Source organism: Theobroma cacao, chromosome 1 (genome assembly GCF_000208745.1).
Source record: "Theobroma cacao cultivar B97-61/B2 chromosome 1, Criollo_cocoa_genome_V2, whole genome shotgun sequence".
In the NCBI taxonomy this organism is placed as follows: domain Eukaryota; kingdom Viridiplantae; phylum Streptophyta; class Magnoliopsida; order Malvales; family Malvaceae; genus Theobroma; species Theobroma cacao.
In genome coordinates this window covers 2702280-2726290 of record NC_030850.1, presented here as the reverse complement: position 1 = coordinate 2726290, position 24011 = coordinate 2702280, and the positions used below count along the sequence as shown (strand labels likewise).

Sequence of the window (24011 nt, the reverse complement as noted above, 5' to 3'; positions counted from 1 at the left end):
AAAAGATTACCGACCCCATTATTTAAAATAAACAAGTCATGACATCATTTTACGCTCGCATTATTTGCATACGTAAAACCAAATAAAAAAATTCAGTCTGTCAATTTAATAAAATTTAATTAATAAAGTAGGAATTAAATTAAGAAAAGGCTATATTAAGATAAATTAAGATTAAATGGTACCGTTCGTGGAACGGGCGTCACGGAGGTGCTAACCCTTCTCCGTGCGTAACCGCACTCCCGAACCCATCTCTGAAAACATGGACCAGTTCTCGTTCTGTCGACGAATCTAAAATCAATTTAGAACTTCGTCGATAGAATCGGATTAATAGGTGACCAATCACACCTTAGATAAAAAAGATTGGTGGCGACTCTCACACGGATTTTAATTTTCGCTTGCGTCTGGAGGACGGGTTCCCGGACCCGCACGTCACGACAAAAAACATACGTATGAGTTGAATGATATAGTATATTATTAGTCAATGTACATTATAGTATAAACACGGATCAAGTAGCCATCTAGAGGTTTAGTTAGGGCTTGGAATATTGGGGTATAAAATAGAATAGAAGTATGGATGTTAATAAAATGCTAAGGTTGGCTGAAACACTCGCACCTAAATGACCTCATAGAGCTCGTTTTGTTAAGAAAAAAATACTTTTTCTTCTGAAACAAGTTTTCATACTAAAAGACTTACCTTGCAATGTAATTAATTAATCAATTAATCAACTAATGACTTACTAATACGTGTATTCTTCCTGTTACGTGACTAAATGCAGTTTAACTGTCGCTTTAAATTAGCCGTGGCTAGATTATTTTGAGCAACGACGGCTACAATTAAAGGAACTTGACCTTGGCAAACATTTCTTACTTAAAAGAATGAAAAACCAATAAGTGTGAGAAAAAATTACATATAATTTTATCATAATTTTCAAATTGAGTTGCGATCAATTACCCATAATATTAATCATAAATAGATTCAGAAAAAGTTTTAGAACACCGAAAAATCATCATAGTAAAATACAATAACTAGTTAATGCATTACTCTATTTTAAGTGCTTAAAATTTGTATATATGCTAAATTAATTAATGCACATGTCTAGATAGTCTACTTGCTTTAGCCAAGCTTGCAAATAATTTAAATAGAAGACTTTTTCTACGAAAGAAACAACAAAAGATGTACTCCGAAAGAAGTACTGTAGAACAGTGATTATGAAGATAAGGAAATGTGACAGCAGATGTTGCAGATGAACAACAAGGCAAAAAAGAGCCATGTGAGCTCTGTCCAATGACACATGTTTTGCACGATGAAAGAGAAAGGTCCCAGTTTAAGAGTGGTTGAGAAAGAGTAAGACGACTGACAAAAATGGAGGCTTCTGGTCAATAGGAAAACAGGGAAGAAAGATTTGTAAAAAGTCTAAAAATATTTTTATTCAGAGATAAGAAAATAAATTAAGCAATGTGAAAAAACAGTGAAAAGAAATGTGCTCCTGTCGTTTTGTGATTGATGCGATAGCTGGCAAATCAGGCTCAAGACCCCACTCCGGGAAGTAGATAGGCTTCCGAGTCTCAATTTAGCCACACACTGCCAATTAGACCGCTTGATATCAATATAAGTGGCATCACGATTGATTATCAGTAACCACTCATTACATGTTCAAGCAACCAACTCTGTGCTTTGTATAACCACTAGGTCTACTACTGGTATGGTCTTTTTTTATTTATTTTGAATAGATTATGAGTAGTTATTTTCTTTCTTGTTTTCTGTCTATATAAAGGGGTTTAAAGTCCCCCATAACCAGAAATGTAAGTAACTCCCAGAATTTTCTTCTTCTTCTTCCTCCGCTGCTGCAGCATAATGGAAGCGCAAGCAGAAACAAGGGAGTGCGACAAGGGTTTCTCTTGCAATTACATGATATTGAAACCTGAAGAAGTGAAATTCGTTGATCTGTTTCGCATCTTGTTTTCCAGTAGTTTGGAGGACAGAAAATTCGTAGATAGTTCTGCAGGAACAGAAGAAAGTTTCCGGTACAGATGGCTGATATTCATCTCGATTGTGGCGCAGAAGTTCCTCATGTTTACTTCCAAGCCAATGTCATGGATGGGATCACTAATCGAGATGTGGCTCAACCTTCTGTCATGTAACCGGAACTTTTTTGTCCTCATTTTTAATCTCGTACGAGGTATGTATGTAGGCTTGAACTAATTTCTCCCTTGCTTTTCTCCTTTAACTTCATATTCGTGGTACGCTAGTTGCATCATGTATTGATATATTTACGAGCAAAATGGCATGTTAAGGCAAGAATCAGTGTTCCTCAATTTCTTTTAGGATCTTCTCGACATATATCCTTCGTTCAAAAGAAAAAATAAAAAAAAAGACCCAGTCCATTGTCATTAGCAAAAGGCCCTGATCACCTTCTAGTGCCAGAGTGAATTTGTGAGTTCTGACTGAATAAAATTGTAGAGAGAACAAGATAAAAGGCAACAAAATACTACTGTATGATTCGTTTTTAATGTGTTTTTATTTTACTACATAGATCACTGCAGTCTGTCTTTAATTAGTCAATACCATCAGTACATGTTACTCCCACTGGCAATTGTAATTAAAAAACTTTGGTGGTTAGGAACCACTCTTCAAAACTCTAGGAGTACCCAAACCAATTAATCGAGAGACAAAGAGAATCGTTAAGAATCTTAAGATCCATGCTTTCCAGGAAGAACAACATACCTGTTTTTAATTTAAAAATTTTATGATTCCTCCAAACTAGAAAATATATAGTATACTCTTGGTCTTTTTTCTCCTCTTTATTTGGAGATATAAAAGTGAAAATTTTCTCTCGTCAATGGGTGATAGGGAATGATTCGTCTGTTGACTTCCTGGGTAAGAAAACAAATTAAAAAGCGTGTGGGGGAGGCTTGGTTGTTACCCCTTTAATGCGACAACTGGTAACTCTCTGTTGGCTGCGAGAGTAGTGGGCTCGACTCCATCAAATCAATGCCTGAAAACCACAATTACCCCTTTGGAAAAAACACATCCTACATTCACAGTCACGCAATTCCTAGAGTCCAACAAGCAAACAATATCTTTGTAGTCAAGCGAGTATATATGTAGTTGCCTAATCAATTTCAATTGAACAGTTCTTTGTTGGAGTTAATGATGTTTTGCACTGTGTAATTAATAAAAAGTAGTATATTTTATGGCTTTCGAGTTTGAAAGTAATTAAACAAGGATATTTTTTATTTGTGAAAGTGAAAGCATAAATATTTATTTCTATGATGATGGGTCCATGTCGGTGGTCCTCTAGCCACCTGGTTCACGTATTTACCACTATTACTTAGCAGCTCCTTCTTTTGGGACGAAAAACTCCTTTAACAGCTCAAAAGCCTGCGCACTAGAAATGATAAGGATCTCCGCTGGTCCATGCTTATTTGATTACTGATAAGGCCAGAGACTCCATAAAAAAACATAAAGAAGCAGACAGTTGCTTCATCCTACATAAACATTGTTCTTTCTTTTTTTAATTTATTGATATAATAATGACTAGATCTTTAGTTATATAGTTTATATCCTTTTAGTATTACGTTGGTTGTCTAATCCTGAATTTAAAAAACGGAAAGAAAGAAACCAGGTAAAGGAGAGAAGATAATATTATTATACCAAATTAAATTGACCTTCAAGGATATCTTTTTTTTTAAAAAAATTGTGTTCTTAATTTTAAGTAGCTGCATTCTCTTATACTTTTCACATTTGCACTGTACAATATCTTAACAGTATTTTTGGTATATAACAATTACTAAATAATATCTTCTAAATGGGAAATGTATAACTCTTTCAAGCTTAAAAAATATTTAAGTTAAATCAATTATAACAAAAACTCAAAATATTTGTGGTTAGGTTGTGGATGATACAAGAGAATACTATGATTTCAACTCTCTATGTACTAATTAATATACCCACATGCATTTCACGATATAATTGTTTATAGAGAGCTGAAAATGAAAAATTGTTGCTGTGAGTCAAAGAATTGATATGTATTTGCTCCAATACCATTATTAATCTATATATGCAGCTGTTTTCTATTTTTATCTACCATGTCAAAATGTGTCTGACTCCCGGTAGGTAGTGCCACGTGTGTAAGGTACGAATGCACATGCAACCAGCTTTGCTTGACATGGAGATGTCAGGCAATTAGGCCATGGCGTAGTGTACCCTATGATAGATGTACCCTAGTACTTAAGAAACCAATAACTTATACTAGCAAAGTAAAATTTGTTTTTGCGTACAGGGAAGGCTGTGATACCGGATAAGAATTCAGCAACATTCATATCCTTCATTGGAAATTTGGATAAGAGAATGAAGCTAGACGGGGACATCAAACCTGGAGATGGATGCAGGTATTATTCGGCACTGTCTATGATGGCATCCAAAGCATCATATGAGAACAGAGCCTACATTGAAACTATTGTCAAGGATCATTGGAAGGTATAAACAAATTGTGTAAAGATATTTGACAAAAATGTAATTTGGTTGGACATGATCTCTGGACTATTACTGAACATAATTATTTCTTTTCGCAGATGGAGTACTTGGGATTTTACGACTACTGGAATGGTACGAACGAATTTTCTTGAAGACATGATTTGTTTGTATAGTTTGGTTTATTAAATTATAATCGTCATTAACCACAATGAAACAAGTTCAATCATGCTACAGAACTATTATTTGTTTGTTTATACAAAAATTCAATGACTTGTTTTGTGATTTTCTTATGTTTGGCAGATTACCAAGAAAAAGCCACAACCCAGATGTTCTTTCTTCGTGATAAAAATGATGACCACGACACTATCGTTGTTGCCTTTAGGGGCACGGAACCATTTGATGCAGATGCCTGGTGCTCAGACTTTGATCTCTCTTGGTATGAGCTCCCCAACATGGGAAAAATCCATGGCGGTTTTATGAAAGCCCTAGGCTTGCAAAAGAACGTGGGGTGGCCAACAGAATGCAAAGAAAACGAAATCCGGAAAGAAGCATTAGCTTACTATGACATTAGAGACAAATTGAAAGCACTCTTGAGCGAAAGTGAGAAAACAAAATACATATTGACAGGCCACAGCTTGGGTGGGGCGTTGGCAATTCTGTTTCCAGCAATTTTGTTTTTGCATGACGAGAAATTGCTGCTGCAGAGATTGGAAGGGGTTTACACATACGGCCAACCAAGAGCAGGAGATGAAAATTTTGGGAAATTTATGGAAATTAAGTTGGAGGAGCATAAAATACGATATTTCAGGGTTGTCTATGGCAATGACATGGTGCCAAGGCTGCCTTACGATGACAAGGATCTTTTGTTCAAGCACTTTGGCACCTGCCTGTACTACAACAGGCACTATCATGGAAAGGTAATTAGCATCTATCTTTATCTATTTGTTGGGTTAAAGCAACTGTTTATTTATTTAGTTCATGCCTAGCACAAGCAGAATTAGTGTAAAAAGCCAACCCACTTTATATAATTTGAAATTCTCAAACAAGTTTAACAACTTAGCAATTAACCTATCTCAACAACCTCTCTATTCAATAATTAATACTGACTGATCATAGACCTAACCTATCACAATCACCAGGCATATTGTTCCTTTCGATCCTTTTAGTAGCACTCTGCCTAGTCGCTTTCCTTTGGCCAAGACAAGAATTCTTAATTCAATACTGAAAAAACATTTTTAATTAATTAGTGAAGTGTCTATATATATGTATATAATTGATCATTCGTACACATAATTATTAATTATTAATTCTTTGAGGGGTTCTTAATGTTGCAGGTTGTTCCAGAATTACCAAACAAGAACTATTTTTCGCCGTTATCGGCCGTGCCCATGATGATAAACGCAGTGTTTGAGTTGATAAGAAGCTTCACTATTTGTTACTCAAAGGGACCGGATTATCAGGAAGGATGGTTCCTAAGAGTGTTTAGAATAATAGGATTGGTGATCCCTGGAGTTTCAGCTCATTCAACTCAAGATTATGTTAACTCTACCCGTCTTGGATCCGCCAATGTTTTTCACCCACCGGAAGAAATAATTCCATAATTTGTAGGCACACATGCACATGCATATATATTAGTAAAGCAAATGTCAGAGTTCAGTGATTTTATGACAATTTTTTTTTTGAAAAGCAGAATTCATTCATAAAGTAATAAAGCTACATCCAAAAAGAGCAGAAAACCTCCAGGAAAAGCTGCACAATCACAAAAAATAAATTCTGCAGCAACAAGACCAACCCCTACCTTGCCCAGAAAAACAACATATACATCTCTCATCAAACAAAAAGAGGTTAGCAAACCTCAATCAAACAGACAGAGGTGATCTTGTCAAACACAAAAACCAGAACCACGTACAGAACCAAAATTCGTACAAAGAATCAGCAAAAAAAAAGAATCTGTGCTGAACTCACAAGTCAAGGTTTTCTTGTGCTGAACACACAAGAAAATAAAAGATCTTGTTTATCATAGAATCTGTGCACGTAACCAAGGCTCTCTGGATGAGTAGTGAACATACAAGTACCTGGATCTCCGGTGTCATTCCGATAGACTCTCAATATGTCCTCTTGCAGTTGAACTCCCTCCTTGGCAAGTGAATCCGCTCTTTGGTTCGCCTCTCTCCTCACATGCTTGACATCCCATCCCACAAGTTTTTCTTTCATCCTCTCTATTTGGATCAGCCATTTTCGCATTCTTCAAGGTGCATTGTGCGATTGACTTATCCATTTAACAGCGTTAGAAGAGTCACATTCTATCACCAACTTTTCATCGTTCCTCCATCTTGATGACGTGCAGATTTTATGACATAATTAATGACTATGAATTTTAAATTTTGTGCATAAAGTATGCAGAATCAATGTTTATTTATTTAATCATTTATTTCTATACGTACGTGAAGAAATATAGTAATACAAGTCTTGACTTGGGTTGTATATATTAATGGAAAATTTCTCCCTTTGTCTCCTTAATTTCTCATCATTCCAAAGATGCATATATTTCAAGTTAAAAAGTTTTAAATTAAAACATACAAAAGTTAATATTCAGTTCAACCAAAAAAAATATATATACAAATTAACAATATTGGTTTTGGCTTTTCAAAAAAAAAAAACCAATAACGGTTTTGATTTTTTTTAAAAGGAAGCCCATTTTAACTCTGCATCTCTATTTTTCTTGATAAATATATATTAAAACATTTATTTGGAATTTGTGTTTAATTCTGTAATTAAGTTGAATTGGGAGTGCTTACATATCTTTTGATGGCTTTAAACATGCTCATAATTTCCAAAATTATGATAATATATTGAGTTTGTTTGAACATGGGTTTCAATTCCTCTAACTATTAACACAAAAATCTAAAAAGCTACATAACAAAATAAAAAAAAACTCTCTAGAAATCAAAACAACAACCATCATCAACACAAAAATCAACTAGCATTATATAATCCAAATAGAAATATCAAATCATCAATAACAAAAATCAACCGGAAAAAACATAAAAGAAAATACAAACACAAAAATAATTGAAAAAAAAATACAAAAAGCAAATGAGAAAAAACCCAAAAATGGAGAAAATGAGGGTCCATCAATTTTGAGAGATTTTATGGGTTTTAGGGAAAAGAAGAGATTGGGGGTTAAAGCGAGAAGGAGAGAGATGACTGTCCAATGAGTTAGTCAAGAGAGAAAGAAGGGAAAGGTGTCTGGTAGAGAGAGACAAATAAGAGAATGCGAAGATAGGTTTTATACTTGGTTGAAATGGGGTGTTTTGGGTATAAATGGGTAAGAAAAAGAAAAGAAGAAAGGGCAGGAATGGGCTGCTGAACTTCAAGCCCATTAGTTTCGGCCTAGATTTGTTTTCTCTAAGCCTAAAAAATAAAATAACAAAAAAATTAAAATCATTTCTAAATAATAAATAATAAAAAATCAAATATAACATTTTGATGAATTAATTTGTAATTTAAAAATTAGAAAAACACAATCAATACTTTATAATATAAAAATTTGTTAATAAAATTCAAACATCGAGAAATTTTTTTTAAAAAAAAAATCAATACTTTAAATGATACTATATATGAACCAAAACGCAGCACCACATATTATCATCCGGCGCTTATGAATTAGCTAGAGAAAGGGCAATCATATCATGATTGGATAAAGGAAGGAATAGAATTTAGAATACCCTAAGACAAATCCCACCATTTGACAATAAGACTCCACACTTTCCAAGTAAAGTCACAAGAAGTTAAGACATGTGAACAACTTTCCTCAACAAGTCCACACCAAAAGCATTGTAATTGATTACTATTAACATTAACTCCTCTAGTGGCAACAAAGCTTTTGGTGAGAATTGAATCAAGAATCACAAGCCAAAAGAAAGATTACACCTTCGGAGGTATAGATAATTTCCTGATGGAATAGAACCATACTTTCCTGTCACTAGGATCTGAGTCCAATAAATAACAAAATGGAATAAATATAATTGTTGTTGATGGATCACTAACCTCAATTACAACTGTGATTTCAGAGGAGTTTCATTACTACATATTATAAAATGAAAGATTTCTTTTTAAATGAAAAATTAGTAGTATTTTTATTTATAATGAAGACGTAATTAAATTGGATATAATGATTCTTTATAGCACAACAAACATCTCCAAACAATGGCCTCAAGATAATAAAGCGATATCAGAGCACGCTATCTTGGTGGACAAATCTGGTGTGAAGGCCAATACAAGAATCACTTCAACATGATTTCCATTCTGTTAAGAATAAAAGAAAATTCAGCTGCGCTGATGCTTGTAGAGAAGGGAGAAGCCATTTTTTTTTGTTGATGCATTAGCTAAGGTGGATATTAAAATATCCTTAATAAGACTCGAAAAAGCTTGGCTCTTACTTTTGTTTTAGCTTTCCTCTGATGATTTTCCTGTTAGTTTTATATGTGGGCTGATTGTTGTTTTTTGCTGCACGTTTATTTTGTGTCTCATGCCAGGTATGAGCCATTCATAGGATGGTGATCTCGAAGTTGTTGATACATTCGATGAGAACTCAATCGAGTTGCATTTACATAATCTTGGGGATTATGAGCTGCTAAACCCGGAAAAACAAGTCCCCAAAACCGAAGCAGTATGAGCAACCAACCTTCTTTATATTCCTGTCCCTTCATCAATGGTAGAATGAATCCCCTCACTAGTTCCCATACCGCATTTAGAAACCTGGGTATCCATAAAAACAGCGATATGTAATTCTTGTGGGGTTGTTCTCGTCGTACCTGCACCACAAAATTAGAATCATTCATTATCTGTATATGTGTTTGAAGGTGAAAATCTTGAGGTATAGGAATAGGAGGTTCTCACCTTCCCCTTATAGCAACTATTGAAGTAAAGGCAGGTCCCAAAGTGCTTGTACAAAAACGTTTTGTCATCTGTAGGGGTTCTAGGAATCATATCATTGCAATAAACATACCTCAAATACCTGAAATCATGATTCTGCAACTGAATTTCCATGAACTCTTTGAACTTCTTGTCACCTACCCTTGGTTGCCCAAATGTGTACACCCCTTCTAATCTATCTAACAACCATGTTTCTTTATGCAATGCCAGAACAGCAGGAAACAGAATTGATAGTGCCCCTCCTAGGCTGTGACCAGCCAACATAAATCTTGTTTTCTTGTTTAGCTTCAGTTGTTCTCTCAGCTTCTCCCTTATGGTGTAGTAAGCTAGTGGCCGGCTATTGTCTTGTTCAACTTCTGGAGGCCAACCTTTTTCCATTACCAAGCCTAAAGCTTTCATAAATCCGCCATGGATCTTCCCCATTTCGTCAAGTTCATACCAGGAAAGATCTACGTCAGTACTCCAATCATCTGCAGTAAAGGGTTCAGTACCTCTGAAGGCTACAACTATCATGTCAGTTCTTCTGTCATGAACCATAAAGGCTTGCGTGTTGCTTTTCTTTTGATAATCTGCCAAAATATGTGGACTTTTGTTGTCAGTATGAACTATGAAGACTAGCTTCCAAAACTTTTTTTTTGTGAAAAGTGGTTGGTATTATTAGTCCAGCAGCTAGTATGCCTTAATAAGTCTTGAACCATGGTGGTAGAAGACTCATATTGGGGTAGTAAATCTAGCTTTGGAGGGAAGATGTCCATACATTTACAAGACACGCGGCAGTTCAAAAAGCTATTGGCAGCTCCTATCAAAAGAGAAGAAAGCCCCTATACAAAAAATAATGGGCTCAACCTAGCATGAGCACCAAAGAGAATAAGAATCCTGTAAATGAGCTACCCCACCATGAAACATTTAATTTGTAGATTGAACAAGATTTGGATTGGTTTCTTACCATTCCAGAAGCTGTAATACCCAAGTAATTCCATCTGCACCAATTTGTAAACTCTTATATGTATGTGTATATTGCATGAAATGTAGGGAAAAAAAAAAGGAAAAAAGCAATTATCTACATAACATATTTACAAATACTAAAAAATACAGTCTTTAACTGTTAGGTCTATCAACTTGTCTTTTGTTATTATTTTATGAATTACTCTGCCTCTTCAAGGACTGTGACTGTGAGGCCAAGCAAGGATAGATTCAAATTTTTTAAGAGTAAAATTACCTTCCAGTGATCTCTAATTATTCTTTCAACAAAAGCCCTGTTCTCATAGGATATTTTAGCAGCCATAGCAGCCAGTGCCCCATAGTATCTGCTATCTACAGGTTTTATGTTCTTGTCTAATGCAACTCGCCTGTCTAGACTTCCTAGGAATGATAGGAAAACTTCCGAATCTCGTTCAGGCATTATCACTTTACCTGTAATAGAAAATATCATTCCACATTCTCCAAGTTATTTTTGTAATTAAGCATTTATAACATTAGCAGTAGATCATTGAAAGGGGGTAAGTTATGACCTCGCAAAAAGTTGAGCAAGAGCACAAAAATGTTGCGGTTGAAGGAGACGAGGTTCACCCACATTTCAAGCTTTTCTCCGAACCATCTCAGGGGCTTTGCAGCATGGAGTAGCAGCTTTTGGGCTGAGAGAGACATGAATATAAGCCATTTGCGACGGATATTTTCCCGAAATTTCTCTGGTGGGCACTCCACAAATGCTTTCTTCTCCAACTCATGGCTCCAGAGGAGACGAAAGAGATCGAAAACGCTCACTTGGTTGGGCCTCAACACCAAATAGTTGCCGGAAAACTTGTGAGACTGATCAGAAGCCATATGGTCAAGGGTGGCTTGATGTTAATTATAATTAATTCATAAGAGTATTGATTTAATATTGACTCAGAGTAGATATTGTAGACACGATTTGTGAAGGTATATGCCTTACTTCGTAACTTAAACAAGGGAAAAAGGGAAAAAAAAAAAAGCAATGGCTATTTTTCCATGAAAATATACATACTACCCCAAATTAATCTATAAGAGATAATATTTCCAAATGACATATTAGAATAATTAATTAAATATATATAGCTTAATTAGGTCCAATACTTTTGTTTCCTTAAACAGTAGGAAATGACGGATTTGAATTTTGACAGGTGAAATAAATAATAAAAAGAAAAGATACATTAAACTTGACTATCTCAATCAGTAAATAATAATGTGCACATATATAGATATAAAAATGTTTTATTAGGTCGTCAAATATCTGCTTAAAAATGTCGGTTGTCGTTTAAGGCAAGAGTGATCACATGGAGCTACTAATTAAGATATAATTGATAATAGTAATTGAAAAAAAGCAAAATAAAGAAATAAAAATAACCAGGTTAAGGGGATAAACGTTGGGGAGTTTGAGAAGAAATGTATATATGTAGACGGACCGCGTACGTATAATCATGTGACAAAGCTATTGCTTGGAGTATTAGCAGTGGAGATTCTAAGAGTGATTAAGGGGAAAAGCTGGTGGTTCTCAGGCCATAACACGTTTCAAGATCGACGTTGGTCCTAATTAATTAAATCCTAAGCATTATTCTAGCAAGTATAAGTTACTTGAAATATGGGCTGTTTTGACAGGATTTTTTTAACTAAAGTTTGTGATAAGTTCGAGGCGCTCCACTATCCTCTATTATTTTCTTAATTGATCTTTAATTATCATTTATATGTGTGAAATTTATAATTCATTAGAATGGTGCCCCGCTTTGCGTGGGGTAACTTTTTCTTTTTAAAATATTTATAAAAAGGGTAAATAATGATAATAGTAGTAAAAATTATAAATAATAATTGTTATAAATATATGTATGAATATCTATTATGTTATGATTTGTGAGTTCAGTTCAACTCAAATAGTCTAATAGGCCAAACACAAAAAGTGTAATCTGATTTGAACTTTTAAATTTGATTACATATATTTAAATTTGGATATAAATTAAATTAAATTAAAATTAAGATTTAAGAAGTTATTAACTTATAAATATGCCTCTCACTTCATTTATAAATATATACATCTTCTTACTTTATTAATATTTTTCTCTCATAGTTATTCTTTTAGTTTATATTTCATAACATGCTACCAGTACAATTCTCTAATCTTTTAAGCTTTGATATTAACATTGAAACTATGAGATTTTGTATAAAACATTTTTAAATTAAACATGTGAAATTGACTTTGTATGATATTTATTTTGTAACAAGTGAAAAATACTATACTTTGGATAATCTGAAATTGCATTTTGTTTGGAATTTTTTTTTTGTTGAGTAAAATAACGAGCTACTAATATAATCTCTCAAGTTTTGGTATTATTTAGATTTCATCATCATCTTAAAGTCAAAGTTTCAGTCTTCAAAAGGATTTCAATGGTTGTTTTTTTTTTTTTAACAAATCAAGCAAGTAACTTAATATCTCTTCAATGTTTTCATTCCTGAAAATTAATTTTAATGTGAATTTACTATCTTGTAATATGTAATATGTAATAAATTTTATCTCTTGATTTATTAAATCGAAATGTAAATTTGCTATCATGTAGTATGTATCATATTACTTTCCCTTAAATTATTAAATCGGACTAAACACGTAAATATATATAATTATATATTATCTCTTTATTTTGGTATTGAAATATGATTTGCTCAATATATGATTTATTTATTGAAATTTGACGATGATTTTGGTCAACATAGGTAAATCTATCTTTGATACTGTCGTAACGTGCGAGTCCGAGAATCCGACCGCTAAATGAGAAAATTTAAAGAGTCGCCACCAATCTTTTTTATTTAAGTGTGATTGGTCACCTGCTAAATTAGTTCTAATCAACAAGATCCTAAATTGATTTTAGGTTCATCTAAAGAACGAAATTTGGCTTGTGCATTTTAAAGTTGAACTCGGGAGTACAATTATACACGGAGAAGGATTAACACCCCTGTGATGCTCGTTCCACGATCAGTACTATTTAATCATATGTTATCTGTTATAACCTAAATCGTTGATTTTATTCTTATATTTTCCTAATTATTGTTTATTTATTTTATTCTTTACTTTGCTAGCAAGTTAAAACATTTTATTCAATTTTACAGGTGTGGCGTGCACATGATGCAATTACGAAATGCGTGGCATAAAATCCAAGTAATGCCAAACAAAAACCTTTTATTGAGGATATTTTCTGAATTCACCCATCACGCTAGTGAGATCCAAGGATATTCTCTCACCCAGAAAAATACTCGAGAAACTCACCTTTGCAAGTTTAACGAGTAAATCTCATCATCGAGGTAATCATCCACGTTTGAAATAATATTTTTTTTGTGAATACAAATCTATTACAAGCATAAGCCTTTATTAAATACATTCTTCGAGACCTCCTATTGTACTAGTGGGACTCAAAGGTATCATTTCACTTAGAAAATTTTTTAAAGGAACTCGCCTTCGCAAGCTCTTTTAGAAAGTCCTGTCATCGGGGCTTTGACTCGTACACATAATACGTCTACATGCTATGACATTAACAATGCAATAATGAGATGTGATGTACTCATAAATTTCAATATTTGTTTGTTGACCTTCCTACAACTTTTTCGTTATTTCTTTGAAATTTCTTTTTATTAATTTTCTTTGTATGCATATATATCATGGATAAATATTTTGTATTAATTATTTTTATCTAAATATATTTTTTATTTCATTTTATTATATATATATTGTTACATTCATGTATTTATGCTGTATAAATTTTCCTTTTTATCTAAATACTCTATCTTTTTAAGCTAAATACCTCATTTCATAATTATTATTCATGTATATATTTCTTAAAATCAATTTCTTTCCTGTTTTTTATTAACATAACCTATTTTCTTTTTTACTAGCTATTTTTTTCATAAATCTATTTTATATTTGTCCTTTATGTTTTAGTTGTATTGACTATTGTGAATTTACCATCATTGAGAGTTTTATTATTTTTTATTATTTACTCATTACCTTCATTATTTCTTTACTTCTTTTGTTTTATATATTGTTTAATTAATAATTAGATTAATATATTTTCATTTATTTAAGATTAAAAACATCGAGATTCGATATTGAGGATTTCGACTGTACTAAGGAGATTTTAGTCGAAATCCTTTACTTAAGAAAATTCATTGGAAATTGTAATTTCTCGCGTTTTGAATAGACATCTCATCATCCATATGATTTGATATTCTCACCATTAATAATAATATGTATATTTTGACTACATATATGTCTTACTTTCTTACCCATTAACTAAATATTATTTCCTTTTCTTTATTTTAGTATTATAGTTTTTATACTTATTCTTTATATTTTAATTGACTATTATTATTATTATTTTTAATTGAATATTTATTTTATAACTGAATATTTATTTAATTTACATATATATTTTATCTACCTAAATACATTTTTCTTACAACTACATATTTATCTATTTCTACATTTGTCATATTATTCTTTGTTTACCTTGAAAATACTTTTTAGATATTCCACTTTTTCCTTTCTTGTGTAATCTTACATTTATTTTTATACTTTCCATTCATCAATATTTTTTACTTTATATGAATATCTATTTTCCTATTTATATATTTTATTTTTTTACATAGATCTTCCTATTTCAATAATTTCACCTCCTGTTCCTTTAATACTCATGCTGCCACAAACATGTTTCATTTTTATCATTTTATATATATTTTTCACATGCATATTATTTAAACATAGATAAAAAACTACATTAAAATTTCCTAAAACAAACCTAACCAACATAAATATCCAAAACACAAGCCCAATCAATTAAATATTTGAAACTTACCCAACGTTTGAGCCTGATTAGCCCAAAGCAAATCGGACCAGAAGAGAAAGCCCAAAAAGCCTACTCCAACAACCTACCTCCCAAAACGCACTGTTTGGTGCCCACAATGACGCTCCCTTTCTTTTCTCAAAACGACACCGATTCTAAACCTTCAAACCCTAGGTATTTAAACTCTTTTTCCTTCCTTTCTCCCCATTTTCCTCTTTCACTTTCTCTCTTTAGCAGAGCCTCCTTTGCCTTCTCTCTAAGATTTTTAGCTTTCCCTTTCTCTCTCAACCTCCTCTTCGTCGTTGCTCACCCTTACCACCAACGGCACCACGCCAAAACCTTCTTTTTCCTTTTCTATCGAAACCCACCTCCCTTTTTTTCAATGCTTTTTTGGAATTTCTTTTGTGTTTAGCTTCAGTTGTGGTTAGGGTATTTGACTGGTAAAAAAGAAGATTTTTTTTATGTTTTTTAGGGTTTTCGAAATAGGAAATTTTAGGGTTTCTCATTTTTTTTGAAAGCTAGCTTCTATGGTTTTTTTTTTTTCAAATTCAACTAGCCCCTTAGTTTTTTAAATCAGCTCCTCTTGAAATCTGAAATTTTTAGGGTTCTTAAAGAACCTGATTATCCAAATTTTTGGACAATCAGAAAGTGAAATCATACTCTTCTAAGCATGATTTCAAAGATGAGGGCTTTCAAGTTAAAGAAAATCAATCGGAGGAGACCCCAAAATCCGGTTGCCCGAGGAGTATTGAATGCTCTGTGTATGCTTGACTATAGAGGCCAAGCATGGGGCTTCCTCTTTTCTTTTTCTTTTTTTAAGTGATTTATTTATTATTATTATTTTTTTATTTGGGTACCATAGGTATAGGTGTCTACGAATACTATGAGATTTTGCATAAGACATTTTTGAATTGAACATATAAAATTGACTTTATATTTTATCTGACTTTGTATGATATTTATTTTGTAATAAGTGGAAAATGCTATACTTTGGGTAATCTAAAAATATATTTTGTTTTGAATTTTATGTCTTTTGGTTGAGTTACTAATGAAAAATAATAAACCTCATAGTGAATGCAACATCATTTAATAATTTATGATCATAGATGTGAAAAAGTCGTTGTAATTATTACAATTGTGTGGTTACATTAATCACTATTATAATAATAAGAATATCTTTACCTATTAAAAATTGATTGATAGGGAAGAGATATAAAAAAAAAGATAAAAGTAAACAGAATAAAATGAATATAGAAAATGTTTATCATTGATAACTTTATCTACCATAAGTAGATGAAGAACTTTACCCACCAGAAGTGGATGAAGAACTTTATCCACAAGAAATGGATAGATAACTTTATCCACTAGAAGTGGATAGAGAACTTTATCTATTAGAATTGGATAGATACCTTAACCCATCAAAAGTACTTTACCCACTTGAAGTAGTTGGAGAACTTTACCCACCAGTACTGGATAAACACCTTTACCCACCAGAAGTGAAAGGATATTTTTACCTACTAGAAATAGATGAGTAGTAAAGAGATATAAGAAAAAAACAAAAAGTAAACAAAATAAAAAGAATATAGAAAATGCATGTCATCGATGTCATATGAAAGGATATTGGTCGCATACCTTTCGTACGTCAAAACATCTTGTTAAACTTTATCAAGTATTATTGAAAGTTAAAAGTAAAAAAAATATCGAAACAAATTTTGTTCAGATAATTTTATCACAACCAAGTTGATATAACACATCTAGATATTGTTGTTTTTCTTGTCCACCTTAAAGGAGGAATTGATCATGTGATTGATGATTTAAATATATAAGAATAAAATTTCTTAAGTAATTTGTTGGTATATTTTAGTATAATTTTATCATGAAAATGTTTTTATATATTCTCATTATATTTAAAGGATATGTTTTTATTATATGCTTTAATAGTAAATTATATATCTTCTTAAAAAATAATAAATTATATATTTAATGTTATCTGATGTTAACTTACAAGTTTTTTATTATATATATATATTTTTTTTTTATTAAAAAAAGTATAGATATTCATCTTCATTGTACTATACAAATATTAGAATGATTGAAATTCATGGTATAGTAAACTATAAGTTTATTAATGATTTTAATGTTTGGCACAATCGGTTGGGTTATTCCGGATCAATAATGATACAACAAATTATTGAAAATTTATGTGTTCGTCCATTGAAAAATCAGAAGATTTTTAATCTAATGAATTCTCATAAGTTGCTTGCTTTTAAGGCAAAATAATTATAAAGCTATCACTAGCTAAACTTGGGAATAAATCCCTTACATTTTGAAACACATTCAAGATGATATATGTGGACCCATATACCCACCATGTGGACCATTTAAAAATTTTATGATTTTAATCAATACATCGATTAGATAGTTACATTTGTACTTATTATTAATTTGTAATTTGGCATTTGCAAGATTACTATCATAAATCATTCGCACATTTTCTTGATTATGCAATCAAGACTATTCGTCTTGATAATGTTGGTGAATTTATATCTCAATGCCTTTAATGAATATTGTATATTATGTAGAATAACTGTTGAACAGCCTGTTACTTATATTCATACACAAAATGGTTTAGCAGAATTGTTTATTAGACACTTCCAACTGATTGCATGGCCATTGTTTATGAAAATTAAACTCTCCATTTTTGCTTAGGGCATGCCACTTTGCATGTAGCTACACTTGTATGTATCATGATAACGAGTTATCATAAATTCTCTCCTATACAATTGGTTTATGATTAGGAACTAAATATTTCTCATCTAAAAATTTTTGGATGTGCTGTATTTATCCTAATTGCTCCACCACAATACATAAAGATGGGCCTTCAACGATAGGTTTGGAATATATGTTGGATACAAATCTCCATCTATAATTAAATATCTAGAACCATTAACAGTAGATTTATTCACAATAAGGTTTGTTGATTCTCATTTTGATAAAACAGATTTTCCAATATTAGGGGGAGAAAATAAGCATTGGAAAAAGAAATTTCTTAAAATGCATTGTCATTATTTAGTTTTGATCCTCACATAAATTAATGTGAACTTGAAATGCAAAAGATAATTCATTTGTAAAATATAACAAATCAATTACCAAACGTATTTAAATAGATATTTATGCGAAAACGAAATGAGAAAAATGATATTGTAAGATATAAAGTATGGCTTATCGCTTTTACCCTAAAGATGTAGTATATTAGTGTTTAGATAAGAGGCTAATTAAGAAAATTGGGTTCATTTCCTCTTCTAATAATAATCAAATTCAACTTGATTCAAATAATTATTTGTTATTATATATTGTTAAAATTTTTTTATTATATATAGAGATATAATATAGGTAGGATGGATATGAATTTCAATTTCAAATATATAAGTCAATATCAGCTCAGATATATATATATATATATATAAATATAAATTATGTCATGACGAAAAAAGATGGAACTAAAATGAAATAAATGTCAATGATATTTTTGCATATAATGTAGCACTCAATATTATTAAAAAATGAGGATCTTGAATCTACATCTATTGAAAAATGGAGCATAGAAATGATTGGCTAATATGGAAAGACGCAATCAAAACGAAATTGAATTCATTAACAAAACGTGAATTTTTTGGACTTGTAGTCTATACACCAAATGGTGTAAAACCAGTAGGATCTAAATGGCTATTTATGCGAAAACGAAATGAGAAAAATAATTGGCTAATGTGGAAAGACGCAATCAAAATGAAATTGAATTCACCTGAAAAACATGAAATTTTTAGACTTGTAGTTTATACACCAAATGGTGTAAAACCAGTAAGATCTAAATAGCTATTTATACGAAAACGAAATGAGAAAAATAAGATTGTGAGATATAAACCACGACTTATCGCATTAAATTTTATCCAAAGACTTGGTATATTAGTTTTTGAATAAAAGGCTAATTATGAAGATTGAGTTCATTTTCTCTTCTAATAATTAAATTCAATCCGTTTCAAATAATTATTTTTTATTATATTTGTAACCTTTTATTTATTATATAGATATATAGTTCAAGTAGGATGGACATGAATTTCAATTTCAAATATATAAGTCAATCTTAGCCCATATATTTATAAATTATGTAATTATGAGAAAAGATGGATCTATAATTAAATAAATGTTGACGATATTTTTGCATATAATGTAACGCTCAATATTAAAAAAATAAAAATCTTGAACCGATGTCTATCGAAAAATATAAATATAGAAATGATTGACTAATGTAGAAAGACACAATTAAGGCAGAATTTAATTCACTTGCAAAATTTGAAATTTTTTAGACTTATAATCCATACACCAAATGGTATAAAATCAGTAAGAATAAAATGGGTTTTTGTGCAAAAATAAAATGAGAAAAATGATATTGTGAGATATAAAGCATAGTTTGTTGCACAAAGTTTTACTCAAAGATTTAATATATTAGTTTTTGGAAATGAGGCTAATTAAGAAAATTGAGTTCATTTTCTCTGTTAATAATTAAATTCAACCCGATTTAAATAGTTATTTTTTATTTATATATTTTAACATTTTATTTATTATATATAGATATATAATTCAAGTAGGATGGATATGAATTTCAATTTCAAATGTATAAGTCAATCTCAGCCCATATATATATACTTGCTGTTTTAGTTTGAGACTTATAATGACATGTCGGTGATGAGGATAATAAAATTATTTTTAAAAAAAATCTATCTATGTCAGATATTCTGCAACTATGTGTTGTAAGAGATGAAATTGTAGGTAATCACGAGGTGAAATGTGTTCCTCGTTTGATAGAACTAGTGCTTTTCCCCCATAGCCACTCTTGGGATATATTCATTTTAATTCTTGACCGAAGAAAAGACTTCACTAGAATCTCCATTTACTGCATGGCTAAGCAATCAGAACCTCATATTTACATGGCGTGTACCTTGAAATCTCCCCTACTTGATTCCCTTTTCATGTACAAATTTTTTAACTTTATAGATTAATTGAGCAGCTGCAAATCTACATTTAGCAAATGCTCAAGAACCTAAATCCAACCTCATTAGAGATAAGAAACTTTTCATACTTATGCTTAGTTTAATTAATGATTAAGCCTTCTAAAATATCATTTAGAAATTAATATTAATCTGTCTATAAATCGTTATTTAATTAATATTTTCTCCATCCCTTTGTGACCTTCCAATACAAAAGTAGCACATACATTTCCACTGTTCTTTTGGATGGGTTACAAAGCTAAGCATATATTCCAAAATATGTCTGCAACATATAAGCAGCTGAGTTATGAGTTATGACAACATTGAATTCACAGCCAAATAATAGCCTTTTCTATCTTCTATTTTATATTTATCTTTTTTCTTTCTAAGCCATGGATCAAGACATGGAAAGATACCGAGCAAGCAATTACTTGGTGCTAACGCCAGAAGAGGTCAGAGGATGGGACGTTTTTCGATTATTATGGAGCAAAAAGATGCAGAAAAAGGCATATATCTATGTGCCACCGAGTATAGAAGAACGAGTCCTTGAAAATGGCCTTGCAATCACCTCTCTCATAGCTCAAAGGGCTCTGCACCATATTGCGGAACCCCTGAAATGCCTTGGACGGATGATTGAGATGTCGTTGAACCTCGTGTCATTCAATAGAAACATTTTCATGCTCTTGCTAAACGTTTTGCGATGTAAGTCAACGTCTCATTATTCTTTCCTCTTGCATGCTACGTACAATGTTTAATGAATTCATGCAGTAATTACTAACAGATTGATTTGTATTCGCATTTCTTGTATAGGTAAGGTGAATGTACCTGACCGCACATCAGGTGCTTTTGTGTCATTCATTGGACATCTGGACAGCCGAGTTAAATTGGACGAGAATATAAATCCTGGAGATGCCAGATACAATTCAGCATTGGCTGCAATGGCGTCTAAATTAGCTTATGAGAACAAAGGCTTTATCAAAAAAACAGTTGAACAACATTGGAAGGTAAATTAAATTCCTTCTAAATTTTTGGGTCCTAAATTCCAAATTTCCATCCCTCCTTAAATTGGCTTCATATTCATTGGATTGTGCAGAAGGGGAAGTGTAAAAAGTAAAATTCTAGTCTCTCTTTACTGATAAACTTCATCTAAACTAAATGTTTGAATATAAAATCTTCACGTAAAAGATTTTTAAGTTCTAATCATTGAAATATCCTCTTTAAATTGTTATATAAAAGCATATTTATAAATAATAGTTCGAACTTTGAAGAGTCTACGGCTTGGTGCAGATGGAATTCATTGATATGGACTACGACTTCTTGAACGGTAGGAGAAGCAATTTGTATTTCATTCATATTAATTTCAACACACACACACACACAAGCCCAAACAAAAGGATTAAGCATCATATTAACGAAATTAAGTATACTTAATTTTGGCAGATTTTCAAAACAAACACAGCACGCAGGGCTTCATGTTTCATGATCAAAGGGCCAATAAGATAGTTGTAGCCTTTAGAGGTACTGAACCTTTTAATGCATATGATTGGAGTACCGACGCGGATATCTCCTGCTTTGAGAACAAGGAAATGGGAAAGGTCCATGGTGGGTTTATGAAAGCTCTAGGCTTAATAAAGGAACAAGGTTGGCCCCCTGAGCTCCCAGCTGAAGAAAAAGGCAAGAACTTGGCTTATTACAGCATAAGAGAGGAGTTGAGAAGAAGGTTGAAGGCAAATAAGGAAGCCAAATTTATAGTGACTGGCCACAGCCTGGGTGGGGCACTTGCAATTCTATTTCCAGCTATTCTGGCATTGCATGAAAAACCAAGGAATGAAGAACAAGCTTTGTTAAATAGATTGGAAGGGGTTTATACCTTTGGGCAGCCCAGAGTTGGAGATTTTCAGTTCAAAACGTTTATGGAAGACCGGTTTAAAAAATATGGTATCAAATATCTGAGGTTTGTTTACTGCAATGATATCATACCTCGATTACCTTTGACGACGGAGGATCTTTTTTTTTCCCTGTACACTCACTTTGGGGCATGCATTTACTTCAATAGCAGCTACAAAGGGCAGGTGAATCTTTCTTTCAAGCATAGAGCAGAACAGAGATTTTTTTTTTTTGGATTTTTATATTTGTCTTTTTGGGTTGCAGATACTTGATGAAGAACCACACAAGAATTACATTTCGATGTTCGGAGTGATACGCAGGTTCTTTAATGCATTGTCGGAGCTTTTAAGGAGCCTTTATCTACCATTGTTGAAGGGACAGGAATACATGGAGGGCTTACCGCTGATTCTGATGGTCAGGTTTCCTGCACTTCTTTGTCCAGGCATGGCAGATCATAATCCCCAAGATTACGTTAACGCAACTCGATTGGGATCTATCACAACATTCGAACAAGTCGAATATCCTAACAGTGACTCCAAGAAGACAAATTGAAGCCACTCCAAACCAAATTCATCATGCATTAAATTCTTTGTTTATAGCCCTTGGTGATTTGTAATAAACTAATTCATGGCAGCCGTAGCATGACTTTCTGGTATAACCACGTACAGACTTTTATTTCTTTACGAAACCAAGATTTCATTGTGTATAAATTGTCTATTGTTTTATAAACTTCAAAAGTTGTGATGAATTTGAGTGTTGATATACTTTCCTGCTGGCCTCAAACTCAATGACTGGTAACTATTTTTGGGTTTGATAAAACAGGCGCAAGTCATGTTTTGTTTTGAAAAGCAGAATAGGACTCCATAAATGAAAGGGCAATTTACAAAATACTACCTCACCTTAGGTAGTACTAAGAACACTGCATTGGATCTCCCTGTAAAAACCTTAGTCCCACAGCGGCTGTAAAAAATTTCTACTAAAAAACAAAATATTCCCCTGCCTGGATAGAACAAGAGACTTGAAGCTGCAGACATGGCCTGACGTTACCAGCCGTCACACAGCACTCCAAATCTAAGGCAGCATCAAATTCGTAAAAGTATTCATCACTGTACCATCAGTATACAATCAGCTATCAGACCTATTTACCTTTCCCTTTACATTTCAGCTACAAAAATTATCTCAGAACAGACCCGCTCTGTTCCTCCATCACGTCTTTACTCAAACACCAGCCGCAGGTCTTGTGACCTCTGTACCCTTTTTTTTAGTAAGCACCCAACCAACGACATTTGCCAAATCACTCTCACGTCTCAACCAATAAGCAATGAGAATGAACTCATTTGGAGACGACAAAGACAATAAACACTTCTTTAATAGCTAATAATTAAGCATTCGATCTAGTGGACATTCTCAGTTGTTTTATTTTTTGAGGAGCCATCGCCATGGCAAGGTGTCGTAAGACGTTCGTGATCGAGTTCATAACTTTGGGACATTTGGCTTTATGCCACCTAAGTTTTATGATATCAAAAGTTTGAAGATCATCTCATTGTATTGCTACTATAAAGACCACAAAGAAGGTCATTCTCCACGTATTGGAACACTCCGCTGTCTGCATTGATGTCTGTTATGAAGTTAAGACTTGTATGTAGTTAGCACGTGGACAGCATCTTAATTAAGCTTGCTTTTGTATGTTATATCAGTTTGCTTCATTGTACTGGTCATGAAAAATTCTTATGTGTTACCCCTGTTCCTTACGTGTTCAGGTCAATGTAATTAGGCTGAACACTTGTTTTGCTGTTGTACAAGTGTTCTTCATGCATGTTTTGT

At 32.4% G+C, this 24011-nt stretch overlaps 3 protein-coding genes across 3 annotated transcripts; 2 read left to right on the top strand and 1 right to left on the bottom strand.

Moving 5' to 3' along the window:
- Positions 1457-6148, top strand: LOC18611137. Its single transcript, XM_007047211.2, has 6 exons — positions 1457-1701; positions 1852-2180; positions 4284-4480; positions 4576-4609; positions 4778-5394; positions 5812-6148. The coding sequence occupies exons 2-6, from the start codon at positions 1856-1858 to the stop codon at positions 6076-6078; spliced, it is 1440 nt and encodes a 479-aa protein (XP_007047273.1). The 5' UTR covers positions 1457-1701; positions 1852-1855; the 3' UTR covers positions 6079-6148.
- LOC18611136 lies at positions 8638-11239 on the bottom strand. The gene is made up of 5 exons (XM_018116769.1): positions 10927-11239; positions 10635-10828; positions 10362-10395; positions 9380-9984; positions 8638-9294 (listed from the first exon to the last, which is right to left on the bottom strand). Exons 1-5 carry the CDS (start codon positions 11237-11239, stop codon positions 9007-9009), a joined length of 1434 nt encoding a protein of 477 aa, XP_017972258.1. The 3' UTR covers positions 8638-9006.
- On the top strand, positions 20642-22935 carry LOC18611134. The gene is made up of 5 exons (XM_007047208.2): positions 20642-21002; positions 21111-21304; positions 21588-21624; positions 21741-22372; positions 22452-22935. Exons 1-5 carry the CDS (start codon positions 20693-20695, stop codon positions 22737-22739), a joined length of 1461 nt encoding a protein of 486 aa, XP_007047270.2. The 5' UTR covers positions 20642-20692; the 3' UTR covers positions 22740-22935.

Excerpts from the sequence above, each read along its gene's own strand:
- LOC18611136 (XM_018116769.1), bottom strand. The coding sequence starts at position 11,239 with ATGGCTTCTGATCAGTCTCACAAGTTTTCCGGCAACTATTTGGTGTTG. Across the intron at positions 10,829-10,926 it reads CTTGCTCAACTTTTTGCGAG|GTAAAGTGATAATGCCTGAA; the intron begins GTCATAACTTAC and ends TTTCTATTACAG. Across the intron at positions 9,985-10,361 it reads GTATTACAGCTTCTGGAATG|ATTATCAAAAGAAAAGCAAC; the intron begins GTAAGAAACCAA and ends ATATTTTGGCAG.
- LOC18611137 (XM_007047211.2), top strand. The coding sequence starts at position 1,856 with ATGGAAGCGCAAGCAGAAACAAGGGAGTGCGACAAGGGTTTCTCTTGC. Across the intron at positions 4,481-4,575 it reads TTGTCAAGGATCATTGGAAG|ATGGAGTACTTGGGATTTTA; the intron begins GTATAAACAAAT and ends TTCTTTTCGCAG. Across the intron at positions 4,610-4,777 it reads ATTTTACGACTACTGGAATG|ATTACCAAGAAAAAGCCACA; the intron begins GTACGAACGAAT and ends TATGTTTGGCAG.
- LOC18611134 (XM_007047208.2), top strand. The coding sequence starts at position 20,693 with ATGGATCAAGACATGGAAAGATACCGAGCAAGCAATTACTTGGTGCTA. Across the intron at positions 21,003-21,110 it reads CTTGCTAAACGTTTTGCGAT|GTAAGGTGAATGTACCTGAC; the intron begins GTAAGTCAACGT and ends TTTCTTGTATAG. Across the intron at positions 21,625-21,740 it reads GGACTACGACTTCTTGAACG|ATTTTCAAAACAAACACAGC; the intron begins GTAGGAGAAGCA and ends TAATTTTGGCAG.